The sequence below is a fragment of the Prionailurus bengalensis genome, chromosome A1 (assembly GCF_016509475.1).
Source record: "Prionailurus bengalensis isolate Pbe53 chromosome A1, Fcat_Pben_1.1_paternal_pri, whole genome shotgun sequence".
Classification (NCBI taxonomy): Eukaryota; Metazoa; Chordata; class Mammalia; order Carnivora; family Felidae; genus Prionailurus; species Prionailurus bengalensis.
The window spans coordinates 212,181,676-212,203,464 of record NC_057343.1 but is presented as its reverse complement, the minus strand read 5'-3'; the positions used below and the strand labels follow the sequence as shown (position 1 = coordinate 212,203,464).

At 39.2% G+C, this 21,789-nt stretch overlaps 1 protein-coding gene across 1 annotated transcript in view; it reads left to right on the top strand.

Moving 5' to 3' along the window:
- Nucleotides 1-21,789, top strand: part of LOC122494681 (sperm flagellar protein 2-like) — a 189,668-nt gene that overhangs the window by 40,253 nt on the left and 127,626 nt on the right. Inside the window, exons 8-10 of the mRNA XM_043600038.1 lie at nucleotides 3,843-4,031; nucleotides 10,057-10,244; nucleotides 13,266-13,434. Coding sequence (XP_043455973.1) covers nucleotides 3,843-4,031; nucleotides 10,057-10,244; nucleotides 13,266-13,434 — 546 coding nt within the window. The remainder of the gene's footprint in view (nucleotides 1-3,842; nucleotides 4,032-10,056; nucleotides 10,245-13,265; nucleotides 13,435-21,789) is intronic.

Here is a 21,789-nt window from a genome sequence, read left to right as displayed (position 1 = left end):
ATCAGACTCTTCCCCCACTTCTTAACCCAAATACGCTTGAATATTTAGCTTCAAGGTCTTTCTGACAATATCCCATTCCTCCAAAAGAGCTGCTTGGGCACCTTTGGATAACTGAACCATGGCATGGACCAGTGTAAGCTTGTAGCTCCAGCTCCTGGGGGAGGCAGAGGGCCTGGTAATTAAATTGAGGGTATTTCGGATAGTAATTCTGTCTAAATCTTCCACAAGTATAATTAAAAGAGAAAGGTGGGGGTGCCTGAGTGGCTCATTCAGTTAAGCATTGGACTTTGGCTTAGGTCATGATCTCACGGTTCATGAGTTCGAGCCCTGCTTTGGGCTCTGTGCTGACAGCTCAGAGCCTGGAGCTTACAGCCTGCTTTGGATTCTGTACTTTCTCTCTTTCCACCCCTTCCCAGCTCACACTCTGTATCCCTCTCTCTCTCAAAAATAAGTAAACATTAAGAAATATTTAAAAAAGAGAGAAATGTGACTTCTATTATTTTTTATTTTATCCATTGCAGATATAAGATATTTCATCTGTGTTACAGGACAAATGGACATCTGTAGGCTGCACTGAGCACCTAATGTGTTCCACATTCCAGTGAAATTCTTGGAAAAGTCTATTTCTAAAATATGAACTACTTGTACAATGGAACAAAAAATAAATCTTTTCCATTCAACTTTTGAGAGCAGGTCTTAATACACTTGATGATTCTTCATACTAAAGCTTCATATCCATAATAGTGACTCAGAATTCAACAATAATTTCCTTTTCTTTTTCCCTTTCTAACCATAATGTTTTATCACCCAAGCAGTAATCAAAACAGTTCTGACCAATCCAGTTTCTTCTTTACAAGTGTCAGAATGACCAGATCTCATTTATACAACTAAATTGCCTTGCCATATAAACAACCAAATATAGAATATACTCTATATTAATTATAGAACTTACTTGGAATAATAAATCAAGGTCATATTTTTTAAAAATACGGCTGTGACTATGCCTTATGTATCCCAAACCACCCCAAAATGTAGTAGGCTGTTTGAGCTGGGCTCAGCTATGCTGTCCTTTTGCTGGTCTCAGCTGGCATCTCCTACCTGTCTTTCATCAGCTGGTGGGTTGGCTGGAGCTTCATCCGGTCCAGCAGGGAAGACTGGTGCCTCTCTCTATATGGTCTCTCATTTTCTAACAGACCAGAAAATGTGATGACAGTCGTGGGGTCACAAGACAATTAAGAAAATTAGACCCCAAGTTTTTGTTTGTTTTGTTTGGCTAATGTCCCATTGGTCGATTCAAGTTCAATGGGTACCCCATACCTCATATTTAAAGAGTGGAGAAATAGATTCTTCTTTTTGATAAGAATATCTGCGGGATACCATTGCAAGGATGTGGAGGAAGAAAACTGAAGAATTTGGGGCCATTTTTACATGCTGCCTCAGCTCCACTACTGGATCTCAAAAGGAAACAAATGATTAACATTAAAGTTTCTAGAATTTTATAATTAGATTAGATATGTTTCAAAGTTGTTCACAATTTAATTTTTTATCTTCTATGTGGCACTAACAAAAAATTTCATACTTATTTTTGGTTGACATTTTATTTCATCTACATTTTTATATAATTCCCAGGTTCAGGTTTTGGAATTTACCACAGAACATTATTGTTATTTGCATCTAGATTTTGAAAACATATACAGTATTTCTCCCATTTCATAGTGGCAGAGATCATTTGAAACAATGTCATTAATGATGCCAGATTTTCTTCTTAAATAATTGGATTGTTCAGTGTTAAATGGAGAGTGTTATGCAAAGTGAAATAAGTCATACAGAGAAAGACAGATACCATATATTTTCACTCTTATGTGGATCTTGAGAAACTTAACAGAAGACCATGGGGGAGGGGAAGGAAAAAAGAGAGAGAGAGAGAAAGAGAGAGAGAGAGAGAGAGAGAGAGAGAGCCAAACCATTAGAGACTCTTAAAAACAGAATAAACTGAGGGTTGATGGGGAGTGGGAAGGAGGGGAGGGTGGGTGATGGGCATTGAGGAGGGCACCTGTTGGGAGGAGCACTGGGTGTTGTACGGAAACCAATTTGACAATAAATTTCATATTTAAGACAAGTGGGCAACTCCAATATTTAGGTATTCCTTTACATCTTCCCCCTTGGGAACTCCTCCTTCCACATGATGTCTCTATTTAGGCAGAATGAGAGCATGAAGGGGTGTTGTAGACTCTGGGTCTAAAGTTCTCTCTTGTCTAGCAAAAGAGCAGGATGCAGGATTGAAAGCGAGAGATGGCTAACGTCCAGGAAAAGACAAGAGCCCAGAATAAGGGTCCTTGTCCCATATTTATTCAGATCAGAAGGCTTACAAGCATGATGGGTATGTACAAAGAGACAAAGAAATTGTGAACATTAACTTGGGGACGTGAGGGAAAAGGGGGGTTTTGAAGATATACAGTGTTTGGAGTTTGGGTCAATATAAAACAAAATCCGGGTACCAGGAAGTGGGAAGAAGGTTGTTTACAGTAGACATGAGGCAGCACTTCTGTTCATCTTTGCCAGCCTGGGGATGAGGCAGGTAGGGGGAATAACCTCAGGGTTGACAAGGTACCTTTTCTTTTGTTAACCATCTCTGCTCTGGGCTGCTTTGCCTGCAGCGCAGCTGTCTATAGTCCACCAATTTACCTAACCTGGCCTATCCTCCTGTGAAAGCAGCTTTTCTGCTATAGTACTAAACTGGGGGTGCTTCCATCCTGAACGTCTAATATTGTTTATTTCATATACCTATGTATTGGGCATGTTTGTGCCATTCCAATTTTAGGCCTTTGCCTCTCCCTCTCTATTCTGAGGGCCCTGCACCCCCTCTCTATTTAGGGGTGCCTTTGCACCGCCCTATTCCTGGCACCTTTGCAGCTCCCTCTTCTTGAGGTGCCTTTGCATCCCCCTATTCTTGGGGTGCCAATCTGGTTTACCCAAACTCGGGTGTGAACATTTTATGACTTTGTATTTCTGTATGCCTTGTTAACTCATTGGTGTAAGCCCGGGGGTTTCCTAAGCTTATACCCCACAAAGGGGCTTTGGAGATCATCTTCCACCAAAATCCCGCATTTCACCTGTCAAAAATAGGCCCTGAAAATCCAAGTTACTTGTCCAAGACCACACCACCAGTTAATAGCACAACTGGGGTGGCAATGGCTTCTGATTCCCGGTTTAATGTTTTTTACCACTGTTCACTTACTGACTCGCCTTCTGTTCTCTTGAAATAGACACGAGAACCAAGAGAATACATCTAGCTTCTCTTTCAGATTACAACCAGTGAGATTTTATAAGATAAGCAGGTCATTTTCCCTTAGATTGTCCTCCAGCCTTCCCATTCCATCAGATTGTGGCTTTTCCTCACTCATGCATTGAGATGTCCACACTGGCAACTAACTAGATCTGCCATCTTCAGCCAAAGCTTGTATTTGTTTTTACAACTAATATTTCACATCTGAAAACTTGCTTATAAATTATGAATCCTATCCCTTGTTTATAAAATCTTGAAAACAGTCACTAAATTTATTTTTCTTTGGATTTTAAACAAAGTAAGAATTCATTTAAAGTAATTATGACTTGCAAGATCATGATGCTTCCAGATACCAAAATTGTACATACGATATTTGATGGAAATTTTCATTTTTATAACTTGATTTTTGCCATATTCAAATTTAAATCAAATGGCAGAAATTGGTGCTGATGAATACTATGCCTTTTAGATATTATTTATGCATAGGCTTCTTAGCCCAATGGGAAATTTGGACATGGCCTTGGCAAATAATTGGCTCCTCCAATGGTGTTTTCAGGAGGCGTTTCGGGAAGAGCAGCTGATTAACCGGCTGATGCGGCAGTCCCAGCAGGAACGCAGGATCGCTGTGCAGCTCATGCATGTTCGGCATGAAAAGGAAGTTTTATGGCAAAACAGAATTTTCAGAGAAAAACAGTATGAGGAGAGACGACTTAAAGATTTCCAGGATGCTCTTGATCGAGAAGCGGTAAACAATAGCTCCCTTAAAAATATTTCTCAAGTTACTTTTGATTTTTTCCACCAAGTCAAGGTAAACAAAGCTGTATATAGAGACAATTTTTTATACGATCTCTCTCTCTTATTTCCCCATTTTTATTTTTTTGTAACTACATTGACAGCACATAGAGATTCTACATATTACACTCTCCCTTTAGTCTTGATTTCACAAATATTTGATGTTCACCACCCATCTTTATGTTCACATCTCTCTGGTTGCTTTGCTTGCCTGAAACTCATTCTCTAGTACATTTCTCAAGAAGGGGTCAGGGAACAATATTCCCTATATATTGTATTGGGTATTATGTATGGTATACTGATAACAGTAGATGTCTTTTATCCTGATTGTCAGTTTTGCTGTATATAAAATCCTTAGTTCACATTTTCTTTCCTTGAATTTATTAAATACATTATTCCATTTTCTTTTGGTAAAAGTGTTACCATCAAAAAGATTAATGATAATCTAATTTTCAATTGTGTCATTACTCTCTTTTTCTGGATGCATACAGAATTCATTTTTCTTTACAGTATGCTAAGTTTACTAGAATGGTATTGGTGTTTCTTATTCTAGGTGAATATTCTCAGTCAGTGAGAGCACTTTTAAGCTGCCTCCTTTTAATAAGACACCATAAGTCTTTACTAAATGATTCCTTTCTTTCTGAAAAAACAAGATTATATCAAGTCCATATTGTATTATTCCTTCCTCCAAAACAAACCATTTATCCAGGGTACTCTGGTTGATTGCATTTGAGAATAGTACACAGATACCAAGATCCAGATGATAGGTGTGCTCTTGGTTACTATGGTATTGTGTCTAGGTCCTTTTATAGCTCCGGAAATCAAAATATCTAATCTTTCAATTATTTAATACATTAATATTTTTCCTTATCTTTATGTATATATAATGGCTCTAATAATCAAAATCAATCTGTTCTATCAATGGATTGTATAGATTAATTCTTGCCTATTTTCTATTGGAGATATCCCAAATTTATTCAATCTGTTGGTCTAGATTTGACTGGAGAAATTCAAAATTCATGTCAGTGGCATTTTCAATAGCCTGTCTTTACTGCCATAAAATATTCACAAAACTAGGCTGAACAGAAGAGAAAACCTTACAAAAAATAGGAAGGGAATGCTTTATTTATCAGTCTCATGGTTTCCACGATGATATTCCACAAAAATGAAATACAGCTTTTGCCAAAATTTTGCGATTTTTAGAAATACTGTTTGGAGAGTCAGGGAAATGGTGCTTTTGCCTTTGTAGAACAGACATAGCTGAAATGTTAGGGGTAGGGGTGAAGAACCATAAACCTCTATGAATTTGAGCCTCAGGGACACTGATCTCAAGTGTCCTCTTAAAGAGCTGAATTATCTGGATAACGGTTTCATCCCTCTTTTTTTTTTTTTATAAGAGTAAACTTGAATGGATTGAATGGCATTTGCTTGCATTAGAAATAGCGTTTCACTAATCTTCCTAAGTGCCTGTTGAAAAATATGTTTGCTTCAAGCCCAGATAATTAAGTGCAGAATAGTAAAGCCTTTATAGTAGGACTGATCCCACTGTGATGAGAAGGATTCCCTCCTTGTTTCTTTACCTGGCCTTGAATTAACTTCAGAGGATTGGAATGCTCAGGCCTGCTAGAGCCTCAGAGACCAGAACTGTGAGGTTCTGAGGCATCTGAAAAAAATTATATCCCTTCCTCTCACAATGATTACCTTTCCCTAAAGCTGAGGGTCTGCTTCTCTGGCACTCCTGTCTGTGAGACGGCTTGACTTCACAGGTTACCTCCACAAACATTGAATCTATCACCTCCTACATCAACAGTGGCTGGTGTATAAGTAGGAGCCAAAGAAATAAATGTTGAATTGAGTTTGCCAAAGGAACAGACCTTTTCTTTCCAGCATCATGCACTAAATAAACAAAATCCATTTTGTTACCCACAGCAAATCATTCAACTTTTGTGAAGAAGAGAGTTTTTAAAATCGTTTTTATAACTTGTTTCTGTTTTTGTAGTTTTTGTTATTGTTTGTGGTGGAAGAAGGGGGAAAATTCTCCAAGTACTTTTAAACGTATTAAAGATTTTAAGTGTGCTAATGATACGGACCGTTAATGATATAATGTTAATTATTGTTTTGCTCTCACATGGTCCCTTTCTGCTGAGGTCCGTTGTAGAAATGCTCTCCTGCTTTTCTTCCTGCTTCATTGGCTTCCCCTTCTTTGCCAGCTCATTCTCCTCAAATACCAAAATGTTAACGTCGGGATTCCTTAAAGCTTAGTCCCAGGCCTCTTGTTTTTCTCCTCTATGTTATTTCCTCAGAGGACCTCCTAATCCACAACCATGGGGGTGTAATCACTGCAGTAGACAGATGACTCCTGCATTTATATCTCTGCCTTCTGCGGTAAAGACCCATGTGTTCAACTGCTTTCCTGACATCTCTACTCAGATGTCTCAGAGACACCTCAAATTCAACATGTTGAAGCCAAATTTATGACCCTTGTTACTAAACTGGCCTTTTTCAAGTTTCTATATCCCAATAAATGACGACACCCTTTATTCAGTTACACAAGTGTAAAATCTCAGGGTCCACTTGAACCCTGCCTCACCCTCTCTTCCATATCCAGAACATCACTAAGTCCTGTCGATTTCATGTACTATCTCTTTAATTTGCCCATTTTTCTCCATGTCTACACCATACCCCAGTCTCTACTACTACCACTGCAATGGCCTCCTTCATCCATTTTGAGAGGCTATGAATTAGCAACTACAATTGGGGTGTGCAAGAACCTACCATTTTCTATATTCTTTAAATCAACCTGAGCTCAAACTCCAGCAGCCCATCTCTGCCCACAGAGACGAATGGTGCCCCAGGTCACAGGCCACGTCATCAGGGAAGCTCTGCAGTCATCAGGCCCAGGTCCAGCTTGTTGCCTCTGAGGCCTCAGCTACCAGCCCACACATGAGGCACATGTCTTCACGGAGGCGATTCCAGTCTCTGTTGGTCCCTCATGTGTTCCCCCTGAGGCTCTGCTGCTCCCCAGGAAGTGCCAGGGAGCACTTTCTCTTCCTCTTTCTCTTTGCTCTCAAAAGCTTCCCTTCTCTGCTCTCTCTTTGAGTGACCTAGATTAATTCACCTTTGAAGATGGCCTTTTAAAGTGAAGAGGAGTTTCCTGCAGCTTCTGCTTTTTTGTCTTGCAGAAATTCCCTAAAGCAGGAGTTAAAAAGACATCTGCCTGCCTGTTAAAAATGAAGGGGAAGCTAGAGATAACTTCTACAAATGACCTGCCCTACTTCCATCTCCTCCAGATCATTCTCCATTCTGCTGCCAGAGGAATCTTCTTGCCTCTCAGATTTGACCACTGCCCTCACACTCAAAAACCCACCCACGGCTTCCCTTTGACCAGATCCCTGCTCATACCTTGTACCCCTCTGTCTCCCAGGCTCTGGCCACACTGGTCTGCTCTCTGATCCTGAACAAGTCATTTCTTCTGCCTTTCTCCTTCTTCCCAAATGCCTTTCCCCAGCGAATCCTCATCTTTCAGAGCTCTGTGCACCTGCCACTTCTTGTCTAGTTCAGGCCCCCTGTTATGCACCGTATCCCATAGTCCTTCCCTGGTGACACTTATACTGTGCAAGAATACAGTCATTGTGTGGCTTTTTCACTGTCCCCCCACCCCCCACTGAATGTAAGCTCCTGAGGAAGGGAGCATGTTTGCTTCTGCTCACTACTGTTTCCCCAGGGCTTAGGCCAATGTCCAGTACATTTAAAGAAAGCATAGAGGGTGCTGGTGCAGAAAGGGAGAGAGAGAGCACGAGTGAGTGAGGGAGAGAGAGAGAGAGAGAGAGAGAGAGAGAGAGAGAACTTCATGTTTTCCATCATCAGTTTTTGTCTGGTTTGGTTTTGATTTTAGATTAAATCTGTTTGTCTCTTCTTTAAGGTAATTGGGCATCTATTCTATATTAAGAATTTTTGATTTCAGATTTCTGCTCCACCTGCTATTACTAGCAGTACTTAATTATAATAATATTTAACCTTTTATGAGTATTTACCGTGAGTCAAGCATTGAACTATGTTCATTACATGCACATAGAATTCTCGCAACAGCCTTTTGAAGTGGACGCTCTCCTTATCGACGTTTTACGCAGAAGGAAAATGAGACTTAGAAACCTCATGGTCGCACAGCCTGTCAGTGGTGTAGACAGGAGCACAGCTGGCTCTGTCAGACTCGAGAGTCTGGGTTCGTAACCGCTGAGATTTACTACCTCCCACAGACTTCCTTTTTCCTTTCCCTTCTTTCTTTTTTTTTTTTTTTTTAGGGCTTCAACCCACTTTGCTGTAATGGGACAGGAAATTGTGGTGGGTTTAGCACAGGGAGGCGAGGTGGGGTAAAGGTAGAAGACTGATAGCTAAAAAGAAGGAAGGGTTGGAAGGAAGGGTTGGAGGGAGACAGCTCGGAGGTGAAGGCTGCTATCTTCCTGCTGGGGACATTCTGCCCTTCTCTTCAAGGCTCCAGGCCTGTCACTCCGTAAACATTTCCACAGGCCTTATGGGCACTCTGCAGTAAAGCGGCCTCCCAAGCTCATTTTGCTGTCACTGTCTCTGTAAATTCTCATCTAGTTACGGCTTTTCTTTTGGATTCCTCTTTCCTCTGACCTCTTTGCAGGTCATGAAGCCTGCCCTAAAGCTTTGTACTTGCATTATATGCTTGCCCCAGAAAAACGGGGCCTGCAGAACGATACAGCAGGGACAAATTCTGGTGTGATTCCCGAACTTGCCAAACGTACAGAACTGACCTCAGAGGTCACCCAGTCCAACCCCTTTCCCCATAAAAACAAACAAAATAAAACAACGACAAAAGCAAAGGAAACTTCCATTGGGTTCAGTGGACGAAAGCAATGCATTGTCAGGCATTTGAGTCATGTGTGAGTAGTATCATAGGAAATATTTTCCCCGACAGGATGGTTTGGTGAGTTTTTCTGTGCAGGCCTAGTCTTATTAATACCCCCACTTATAGGACATGGAGGCTGAGGGGGGGCTCTGAGTGGGAGCCTAGGACTTGCCTTCTGTACACAAGCTGGAGCTTGACTTTGATGGCAGCTCCTCCAAGACCCAAGTTCACCTTCATTTTACACTCAGCGGGTTAAGTTACAGGAGGCAAGTATTGTTTCTGGAGCATGTTAGCACAGGATAGAATTTCTCAAGGAGCTGGTTGAGCTGTTTGAAAGCAACATTTAGTCATGCTGAGTTTGACCTTTGTACTTGATGTGAAGAAAGTGTTTCTCTGAACAATATAATAGTGCAAACCAAGCAGAGGGTCATGATAAACTCTAAGTATTTCATTACTTTCTGCAGAAATAAATGTTCTCTGAGTGAATTTTACTGATTTATAAAGGCTGTAACAGCAGAAGGGTTTTTTGGTTGTCTAAACGCATTTAACATTTGTTGGCGCGTGTGTGATAGACTCAAGCCAGTAATATCAGGGAATTTCCAAAACATTTTCTAAGTATAAATCAGTGTCCTAGAACTCTCTCACTCCAAGACAGAGGGCATCAGCTGAATGGAGCAGATGTGCCCAGTTAAGGCTCCTAAGATGGGTTCGAAGGGGCTACGATGCTAGGGTGGCATAGGCTTGCCCGTTTCTCTGTGATCCCTGGCTCTGACGATTTGCAAGCCATGAACTCAAGGCTTCTTTTTACACACTTAAGATCCAATTTATTGTTAATCTATGTTGGGCTTTCCACAGTTGGACCACTTTTCTCTGTAATATGTTTTGCTGATAAGATAAGATAAAAGTGGAATATTTCCAATATTGTCATTGCCAGCATACTCAGTACTTGATAAGGAAAAAAGTTCTTCATGATTAAGTTCTTCTTGATGTAAAAGGAGGTTTCATTCTATTTAGAGATTTTTTTTTGTCCATTGAAATTATAACATTATTTTCATTTGAATCATCGCATAATTACATTGACTCAAACATGTCTCTGTCTTCTTAGGCTTTGGCAAAACAAGCCAAGATTGATTTTGAGGAGCAAGCCCTCAGAGAGAAGGAAATTCATGAACAGATTGCTGTGGAAAGAGCTCAAGCTCGTTACAAAAAGCATTATACAATATGTGCAGAAATTTTGGATCAAATACTTGATTTGTCCACTAAAGTGGCAGACTACCGAATGTTGACAGATAAGTAAGTGTTACTTTTTACAATCATTACAGTACAGATATCACAGAAAATGGTGATTGTGTATGTAGACACCCAGTTGATAAGAAAAGACAAATTTTTTCGTGAAAAAAGTACTAAGAAGTGGGGTCCAGGATACCTGGATTATTGACTCAATTCACCTACTCAATAGCCTTATTTAAGGTGCATTTATATGTCTTTTAACATTTAAACTTTGTGTCTAAATTTACAGTAATTTACAAAGACAACTATAATAATTTATTTGACACACTTGGAACTTTCTGAAATACTGGAATTATTTAAAAATTACTAGTCATTAAATCTATTTATTTTCATTGTACCTTGTTTCTAAAAGGAATTAATGTATTTATAAGGAAATATTCAATAATACAAAACATATTAAAAATATGCCAAATAAGAACAAAGGAAAATCCAAAATAAGGAGAAAGTTAAGAACAAAAGATAAATTAGAACACAATTATATTGGCAGCAGATTTGCCAGTGGCTGCAACTGAGCTGCAAATTTTATCTGAGCTTCCTGGTAGCCAAAGGAAAAAGGGAAATACAATCTGCCATGTGTTTTCCATTTTCCATTCTAGTTCATTACAAAATACAAAACTTTCCTTGGCACTAAATTTAGAACAATAGCTCTCTCACGTGACACACTCATGTAAGGTACACTGAATAGTGTAGTATATCTAGTGGAGAATGTTCTCAGCAAGATCTTTTAAACAAATGTATCATCTGGCCTCATAGACCTATTTCTTATGATATTCTTTGCTGAAAGTTACAGGAGAATGATATCACAGTGTATCTCAGTGAAAGTAATTCTGCAAGGACAAGGATAAGGCAACCCAGTTAAATATGTACACCTCTCAAATTACCCAAACTAAGATCTTCTTGAGAACCCACTGTTTTCTATAGTGGCTGCACCAGTTTGCATTCCCACCAACAGTGCACAAGAGGGTTCCCTCTTCTCCACATCCTCGTTTTTTATTTATCTTTTTGATCCCAACCATTCCGACAAGTGTGAGGTGATATTACATTGTGGTTTTGATTTGCATTTCCCTGATTTGCATTTCCCTGATGATTGAGCATCTGTTCATGTACTTGTTGGCCATCTGTATGTCTGCTTTGGGAAAATGTCCATTCAGATCCTGTGCCCATTTTTTAATTGGATTGTTCACTTTTTTGCTATTGAGTTGTAGGAGTTCTTTATATATTTTGGATATTAACCCTTATCAGATATGTGATTTACAAATATTTTCTCCCATTCAATAGGTTGCCTTTTCATTTTGTTGATGATTTCTTTTGCTTTGCAGAATCTTTTAAGTTGGATGTAGTCCCAACTGTTTATTTTTGCTTTTGTTGCCTTTGATTTTGGTATCAAATCTGAGACCAACATCAAAGGGCTTACTGCCTATGTTTTCTTTTAGAAGTGTTATGGTTTCAGGTCTTGCACTCAAGTCTTTAATCTATTTTGAGTTAGTTTTTTTGTGTATGGTGTAAGATATGTGTCTTTTAGTTCCAACTGAACACAACAATTATGCATATATATTAATATTTTATTATCTACACTACTATCAGTCAAGATAAACTCATGTTACTTCATTAAACAAGATGTCATCAGTATATATTTTTTTCTAAAGCACAGGTATATTTTTGGTATCAGCTTACTCAAAATAACTAACTTTTTAGACTGTTCCTTAAAATTATTGATATTCAGATAATAGGATATTAATTCAGTAACTGTAAGGTTAACTTTTGGACAGTATATAAGTTGTTAATTACTTACTTTACCATAGAAGTCAATAATGCCATTTCAATAATTCTGATGTTACAGTATTTCTATACCTGAGCTTATTAATTTCTAAACTTCCATATTTCGACAAAGTAACCCTTAGCGACTGTAAATGTTTTATTAATGGAAAACATAATGTGATTATATTTGAAGTTGTACATTTAATTAAAGTACAACATTTTATTGTGGCAAAACATACATAACATAAAACTGACTCTTTTAATCATTTTAGATGTACACTTCAGTGACATAAGTGCATTCACACTGCTGTGCAACCATCATGACCATCCATCTCCAGAACTTTTCTATCATCCCAAACTGAAGCACTGTACCCGTTAAATAACTCTCCAGCCCCTGGTAACCTCTGTGCTACGTTTGGTCTCAGCACATTTGTCTAAATTGGGTATCTTATAGAAGTGAAACCATACATTATTTGTTCTTTTAGTGTCTGGCTTATTTCATTTAACATAATGTCCTCAAGTTTCATCCATGTAGTATGTATCAGAATGAAATTAATGAAATACTAGCTTTTTGTTGTAATTTCAAGCTCCAGTCCAACCAGTTTTAGAGAAATGCATCTGAATGTTAGACCCTTTCCTTTCTTTGCATTTTGTTCTTCTTGAAACTGTTTTCCCATTTCCCTGATTACATCTTAGTCATTCATCATATTTAAATAGAAATAGTTACTGAAAAATAATTTTAAAGGTTATCAAATATGTAACAATAATAAAAACCACCATGCATTCGATCTTTCTATTATAAATTACTTGCAAATATGTAAACCGACTGACATCTTAAAGGGGCTTTGGAAAATACTCAGTCTGCTCATTTTTGCACAGGAGGACACTTAGAGCATTTAAATGATTTTCTGAGGTTGCACAGCCATTTAAAATCACAGCTAGGAAGTAAAGAACCTAAGTTTTGTGACAGTGTTCACCATTTTAAGATATAATGTTCTGTTAGTGCACAGTCAATATGAGTTGGAAGGACCAGTGGCTTTAAGTAATGTTCATTCATTCAAACCTGCTGAGTTCCAGATGTTCTTTCTACTAGCCATTAGCCATATCCGATAATAGTAAATGGAATCCCCAGCCTCAAATAGCAGATCCTGGGGAATGAATATGATAATAGAGAGACTAAGCTTTAAGGTGTATATTTGACTATTGATTGACTATATATTGACCATTGATTCATCTCTACCTTTTTAAAAATCTTTTCTGCTATAGTTTGATTCCATATAAGGTGATGCATGATTGGAAGGAACTGTTTTTTAATGGAAAGCCCATATATCAGCAAGCCTCTATTAAGCATCTACCAGCTGAGCCCTCTGCAGAACAACTTACAGAACTGGAGAAAAGTGACTTGCTAGATAGCAATGATTACGAAGAATATAAGGTACTTACTAATATGGAATAATTAGAATACAACATAATACACAATGTTTCTTTAACATTGATTCTGTGATGTTATATCATTTCATCTCTGTTAATAAAAATGGACATTTTATGTTTGCATTTTCCCTTGGTTTAATTTGTGTTTATGTACTAAGTTTTAAATCTCTGACCTATTCCTCATCTATCATCTGTTACTCCCGGTAATAGTAGAAGACTGGTCTAGAAAATAATAAAACATAATATATTGTCAGGGCTGATAGATTTCAGAATTTTTTAAATATTTTAATTTATTCATTAGCATTTTCTTTGTATGAACTGTTTACCTTTGCTACAAAAACCCTGGCATAAAGGTATTTCTTTAGGAATTTATTTAAACAGTATGTGGTTTTTAGAGGCATATGGAAAAGGAGATAGTCTGAGTTTTATGAACAGCATAGATTCAAACAAAATTTTATTCAAAGATTTAAAAAAGTATTGAGTGCCAGTTTTGCTTCTTAGAAGAGCTGCCGAAAAGCCTTTGGTGTCAGACAGACCAAGGTGAGACCTCGGACAGCCTGTCCCTTTGGTGGTGAGAGACTCAGTTTCCCAATTTATGAAATGGGGATAATAATATACGTACTTTATTTAGTTGTTGTGAAACTTATTTAAGATAATATGTATTAAATACTTAGTCAAGTGCACTGCACATTGGACGCAAACAATGCATATTAATTTCTTTCCCTACCTCCCTGCTCTCTCCACTGCATTTCATCTCACCTTTAGGGGTAAAGATGTAAAATTGATAGCTATCAGATGGAAGTTCTGGGTAGATTGGCATCAATGGAATGAGAAATAAGCCCATTATTATGTTATTGAATAAGTTTTAGAATGGTAGTAAGTGCGACTTACTCGTTAAGAAACGAGAAAGAAGAATAATTTGACCTAATCATTTGCTGATATTTAGCAAATACTCAATAAATGTTTGTTGAAAGGATGAATGAATAAAATGAATGAATGACAATGAAAAGAGCAAAGTGTAAAATAGCACTAATATGTAAAAGAAGAAATATCAAAACAAGATAAAGTTATGATAAAATGATAAGGAAAGAGGTTAGGAGAAATTAAATGTACATCATATTTTAATTGGGTGAATCTATATTTGTATCACTAAAACAGTTTTTATTTAAAAATTGACTGAACCTTATAGGATACCCATGCATATTTATTTTGTAGGGTTGTAGAATATAGTAGATTTAGTGTGTCAACCTAAAGTATAATGCTACACGATAAGTGCTTTGACAATATTAAAATATGTGAAGGTATTTTTTCTGTTGTAAAGTAAAAGTCATTTTTTTGACAATTTTGCTGACTTATAGAATATTTGTTTTCTGAGTTGTTTCTTAAACAGCTTTATCTACTCTATTCTTACTGCTTTCATAAATCAGGAGACCTGGTAGTCTGCAGCTTAGCAAAGATTTGCCTTTCTGACTTTTTTCTTGTTTGGGAAATCATTACCACAGGAACATGCTTGTTTTACCCACATCCTGAAGCAGCTAGCATGTTTCTTTTGCAGGAAATTGTACACTTGCGTTAGGAGTGTGTGAACATCTAGCAATGCAGTTTATTTTGTTTATGGCCTTTGCTGTTTTCCTAGAAGTGACAATTATCCTTGGAGTTCTGATATATATTTATGTGCTCTGTTCCTTTTCACTACGTGATGGAAAATAGATCATACAAAGGTACTAGGATATACTGGGAACTAGCCTATTATCATTCCCCATTATTAGAGCTTTTGTCTCTTCAGAAACTTGTGAAATGTTCCTCCATACAAGTGAAAAATAGATTCTTCAACTTGGAAACTGCATTATCCGGCTTAAATAGCCTTTCACAAGAGACAGAGGGACAGCAACTGGCAGCTTATCTAAAGGAAACTGTTGTCACACTCATCATCACTAAATTTACTCAGGACTTTTAAGCCTTCAAGTAAATACATAACTTAGAAATTAACTTTCAAAAAGGTTACATTCTTAGCATACTCTGTTGATACACAGACCCAGCATCCTGAAAGAACTGATACATCCAGGCTTCCAGCCCACGCTTTTAAAGCTCTATTAGCATAAGCCCTAATGCTTAAAACTGTTAAATACTACACCTAGAAATAGGCATAAAAACAAATTTTTTGCTCATGAACACATCATATAGAGATACAAAAAATTTGATCCTTACTGCTTAACATTAGTTCTTAAGTCATCCCACTCTATTAGTAGAGCAGGTATATGTGAGAGAGGGCTAGTCCAGGAATGGTGTGGCCAGGGATATCGTTTATCTCTCTGAAGAAGGAAGCAGGAACAGTGTCAGGGAGCAGCCAGGACATCCACTGTTGCAGGATAACCTTGAGCTATTCAGTAGGGAGTGGGGAGGAGCCCTGAAAACCCAGTGGACCATGGGCAGCAGGCTAAGCCCGGACCCAAGTGCCCTAGACCAAGAGCTGCTCCAGCACAGCCCCCACCCAGCAGCTAGTGGTTCTCAATTATGCAGTGGTCTCCTCCTGGTAAAGCCCAGCCTTCCCCCAATACAGGTCCTTTTTGTGATTCTTACTGGCAAATTACTCAGAATCCCACAGCGTTTGATTTTTACATAAGCTGTTTATTAGCAGATACCTACTGAATGAATTTAGGAGTGATTGAAATTTGGCATTCATAAACTAGAGTTTGGCCATGGTTTCCTGAAGACAGATTTTTCCAAGTCTCTGCCACAAAGCACTTGGCAATTTGCAGAGATCTGGTGTGCGTGCCCACAAACAAGTTGTAGTCGGAATTCTCAATTTGGAAGAAGGATGTTTTGTGTCCACCACATCATCAATGTTGTTTTAAGTTGGTCATGCTTTTTAATTGCTGCTATTTGTGTTTGTAATGAGAACTAACTGTTTAAATTCATGATCAGTTGAGGTTTCTGTGGCTGTTGGGTTAACCCAATAGTGTGTTGTAATGCACATTTTTATCAACAGCACTTTGGGCTTATGATTTTCTGCTAACTAGACTTTAAAGATGCATTTATACACGTTATGGTTTAACACTAACCATGTCACTACAGCAGATGTATACATACCCATCCCCCAATTTGTTTATGCAGTGGTATTTGTTGTTACCAGGTCTTTTCCCTTGGAGAATATGAATGGCCACAGGGTTGTCTGTCTTCCTACATAAGTCTTATCTGATTTGTTTGACCCAAAGACTCCAGATACTATCTTGTTCTTACTCTTTAACTCCAGGCTTTGGGATTGATCCAGTGCCTTTCTAGACTCAACTTCTGACAGCAGGGTCTCTACCTTAGCTCTTGCCTTGTTCCCTCTCTTCCCAGTGAATGACCCAGTCTTCGCAATACATTATTTAATAGTTCCCCTATGGACAGAATGTTAAGTTGAAGCCTGTATCACTCAAGTAACATCACTGGGTAACGGATGTACGTACACTGATAAATTTAGATGAATGTGAATAGATCATTATTTTTTTAAGTTTATTTATTTATTGAGAGAGAGGGAGAGAGAATGTGTGCAGGGGAGGGGCAGAGGAGAGGAGAGAATCTCAAGGAGGCTCTGTGCTGTCAGCACAGAACTCGACACAGGGCTCAATTCCATGAACCCTGGGATCAAGACCTGAGCTGAAATCAAGAGTCTGATGCTCAGCCGACTGAGCCACTCAGGCACCCCAGATCAAATAATAATAATATTATTATCTTTATTCATTTAAAAGGTATATGTTGTATTAGCTCAGGCTGCCATAAGAAAATACTGTAGACTGGATGGATTAAACAACAGCAATTTATTTCTCACAGTTCTGCTAAGTCCAAGTGTAGGGTGCCAGCTGATTCAGTTCCTTGGTAAGGACTGTCTTCTTGACTAACTGATGGCCACCTTGCTATGTCCTTAACATGAACAGAGAGGGAGAACTCTGGTCTGTCTTCTTCCTCTTAACAGGACACTAATTCCATCATGGGGGCCCCACCCTCATAAATTTTTCTAAACCTAATTACCTCCCCAAAGCCTCACCTCCAAATACCATCACAGTGGGTGGAGGGGCACAATTTAGTCCATAACATACATGTTTATTCAGGACACTTATAAAATTTCTCAAAGTGCAGACTTACCAGTCAAGTATAGGAACCCTAATGTCAAATGAAATTAGTTGTTTTATTGCTTTTTGTCCCTTGCTGAGAAAGAAGTCTTAATACCTTGTCTTTTGACTATGAAAATATGTTTATATTTTGTTTCCAGATATGCAGGAATGTAGCTTCCGTGTAAGTAGGTATAGTAAGCAGTTACTTTCATGGTCTCAGTTGAGATGTTCTGTTAGGCATTCTACTTTAAAAATTCTGCCTGCCATTTTACCCAATGCCCCACATTATCACTCTTTTGGATTAAGACTTCAGACGTATCTGTTAAAATACAAATACTTCCCAGGATAAGTGACAAGAATTATGATCAACATCCAAACAGGAGATAGGAAAGAAGTTTGGTACTGAAAGGAATATTCTATCATTCTAGTTTAGGTTCTATGTCATACATTTCATAGCTTCAGTTTCTTCTCCCCATTTGCTTCAAGTTTTGCCTCTAACCCCCTAAATCTCTCCTGTAATAGTAAGGCTACCCGGCTGGATTTTTTTCAGGCTAGACCTCATTGTGTGGCTCTGTCTTGGTGAAGTCACCAATGTGCCCTAGAACAGTGACTCCTGTAGTCAGGCATAGTGATGTTTACAAAGTAGAATGTCAATGTATTGGTTTTCAAAAAGGATCCATCGTTTCCCAAGGCCTGTAGTTGCCAAAAAACAAGGCTGTCTTCTAACTTCTGTGGTCAAGGATTTCAGAGGCTGGAGTAGGTTTGGCAGAGGTTTGGGACTTCTGTCTGTGGGGTGAGAGGGAATGGATGGAGACCTTGGGTCATGGGAAGGGTATTTCACTTCAAATTACTAGAATTGGTGACAACCTTGGTTCATTAGAGAACCATGGTAGGAGTGGTTGAATTAAGGTATCAAGTTCAAGGCATTAGACTAGAACTGCGAAATCATTTACAAAGCCAAATGATTGATACCCAGATAGAATGAGAGGTGAGAAGGATATAGCTAAGGGAGAAGAGTTTTGAATGGCTGACATGAATAAAAGTAAAGTGAATGTCCACCACCCATTTTCATTTCTTCATGATTGTGTAGATTAGGGAGAAGCCAGTCCTCTTCCAGGCTCCCTCTCATCTGGGATCAGGCAAGACAAAAGGTGGTCAGGTCTCCCTTGGCTTCCTACCTCTGATTTTCTGGTTCATTCTCTACCTACTTTGACAATGACAGGAGACAACTTCTATGTGTCAAGTCCAGCTTATCTTCAATTAGTTACTCACACTGCCCACCTAGTATTTTAGAGCAGGCTTTGAAGATCTGAACTCTAAAACTATATCTTGTTAGCTAGATATAACAAGAACACATGGGGTTGTTAATCTCAAGAAACTTAAATGGATCCAAGAAGGTCTGAATTTTGCTGTAGGGCAGAAGTGTTGGGCTGAGAACCAGAAACCCTCTCACCTGGAAGACCTTCCCACCCCACCTCTCCTACCCAGTGCCCAGGACCTGTCAGTCATATTCTTTGGGCACACTGAACTAACAGTAGTCTTTCATAAATTGGGAAGTCACCTCTAAGCTTTTTTTTAGGTAGTGTATACCTCTTTAAGCCATCAACCTAAGCAGTGAAACAAAGAAAATAGAACACAGTAGTCATTACTATGGGAGAGGGCACTCTGTGTGGAAAACTTCTATGTGAATTTTTCAATGGCTAGATATGTGGACCAAGTCATAGTGTCTATACACTTTGTGATATTAGAGAAATTCCAACCAGTCTGTCAGACTGTCCCTAGCTGGGCAATGGCAGCAGATAGGTGAATTCAAATGTATAAGCTTCTGGAAAAGTTACTTGAGCAGCAAGACCATAGAAATTAGTACAGAAGTGATCTTGAGGGAGACCACCACCTCCCTGATGAACAGAACATGGTTTGAAAAACTAAGGAATGAACTTTACTGTTTTTATAAGGACAGCTACCACCACCAGAATTGTTTTATGTTCCTGGTATAGTGGATCTCTCTGATATAAAGTCCAGTGTGATACCGTCTTAAGGGCATTTGAGGTCAGGTGAAATGCAAGTCTTAAGAGTCTCCATGTATTTTAGCTCCAGGCAATTGTGCTTTGAAAAACATTGAGCTAGACACACAGCTACTGTAATTCCCAGTGTGCCATGTTTAAAACCTTGGAAGGGCCATGGTGACTTGCCAGAGCAGAGAATGGAGCCAGGAGTAGGAACCTTCCATTTTGTGGTAAATTAGCTACCCTTCCACTGATGCCCTCAGTGAGTCACTTTGAATGTGTCTGAAAACAGAATGCTAAGTGGAAGCCCCTGTCTGTTGTTTACATTTGATTTTTCACTCACTTTCAGCAGCACTGAAATGTAAGTTTTTAGAATAGAGGATGTCTCAGAATGACTTAGTCTCAGTTACCCCTACTAATCAAACCGACAGGACAAAGTATCAGTCTAATGATTCTGGCTGCCTAATACATAAGTAAATAATTGGAGTTCAAAGTTTTATGAAAAGAAGCCTCTGTCACTGTTTGCAAGTGCTGAGCATTCCGAACTTCTAGAATTGTTACCAGCTGGAATGGGTGGATTGCATAGTGAGGTACCGGGCTCCCTTCAGTGTGGGCCTATAAGCTTTGATAGTGACCTTCATACATGCTAGGTAATTGACCATGACCAATTTGAATTTCCCTCTAAAAATAAGTACAAGGTTGGGGCGCCTGGGTGGTTCAGTCAGTTAAGCATCTGACTTTGGCTCGGGTCATGACCTCGCAGTTTGTGAGTTTGAGCCCCGCAATGGGGTCATCACTGACAGTGCAGTGTGGAGCCTGCTTGGGATTCTCTCTCTCTCCCCCTCTCTCTGTGCCCCTCCCCCACTTGTGCTCACTCTCTCTCGCTCTCTCAAAATAAATAAATAAACTTAAAGGGGCGCCTGGGTGGCGCAGTTGGTTAAGCGTCCGACTTCAGCCAGGTCACGATCTCGCGGTCCGTGAGTTCGAGCCCCGCGTCAGGCTCTGGGCTGATGGCTCAGAGCCTGGAGCCTGTTTCCGATTCTGTTTCTCCCTCTCTCTCTGCCCCTCCCCCGTTCATGCTCTGTCTCTCTCTGTCCCAAAAATAAATAAACGTTGAAAAAAAAAATTAAAAAAAAAAAAAAAGTAGTACAAGGTCTGTTGCCCTAGGTCGTCTTTTGTGAAAGACTAGAATTAAACACACCTGTTCCCATAATAACAGATCAGGACAGATTGGGGAAGGCTACTGCTGGGACAGAAATGATCAGATTTCTGACTGAAAGCGATTATTTGATTAAGACCAGTTCTTCAGATAGCCTGATGAATTGGAATTAACTGTGAGATTGGTTGATAGATAGGCATTGACTACTCTCAGTTCTGCTTCTGGTGAGAACATTCTTTAGCTCAGCATGGCAGGGGAAGTAGGGTTAACTTCTTCCGTTCCCTTGTTACCATGAGCCATATTTGTATTTCCTGGTGGTAGATAATGGTGTGGCCCAGGCTGAGCACTCCAGCAGAGAGCGGGGTGGAGGCGTACCTTCTCTCTGGAGGTGCATCCACCCCGCCAAAGTCAGTGTGAGGTATACATCTCCACCTCCCTGGCTTCTCTGGAATCTGAAGGCCAGATGTTTTGGCAAGAAGATATGGTCAGGAAGCCAGTAATCCTCAGACCTGACTGGAAGTCAGGTGACTTAGAAAGCTGCCAAGCTCACTAAGGTCATCTTTTCAACTTGTTTTGAGACCTTTAATCTGGGCCCCTAGTTAGAGCCCATTCCATGACAGCTCCTGGATGAGAAGCCAGAATTCAGTTGCACATCAGCCAACTGCTATGTCCTCTCTTCTTCCTTGTCAAAAGCAGTATAAGGCAGAATCAATCCTATCTGTTGGAACCTGGCTATCAAACAAATACGAGACAGTAGTCAAGAAACCCTATAGTGCTACCAGGTTGCATGAGCAGAACTCCCCATCAGACAAGATATCCAACTACCCTTTCTGTTTCTCCTGAGACTTCTGGCTCATTGTCAGGAATATTTTAATGTAAATTACAAATTTAGGCAGTTCCTCTAGATTCCCTCAGGATTTTGGGGGTGGGTTGGAGGAGAGAAAGCTTAGGAAGGGGAGACAAAAAACAGAGTCTTTGAAAGTTACAAAGTTTTGCCTTAGTACTTTCCTGTGGATTATGGCTTTTTTGCTGAGTGCCAAATTTCCCAAGCACAGTAACTGGAATATAGCCACTCGACTTTCCATGCTGCCATAGTA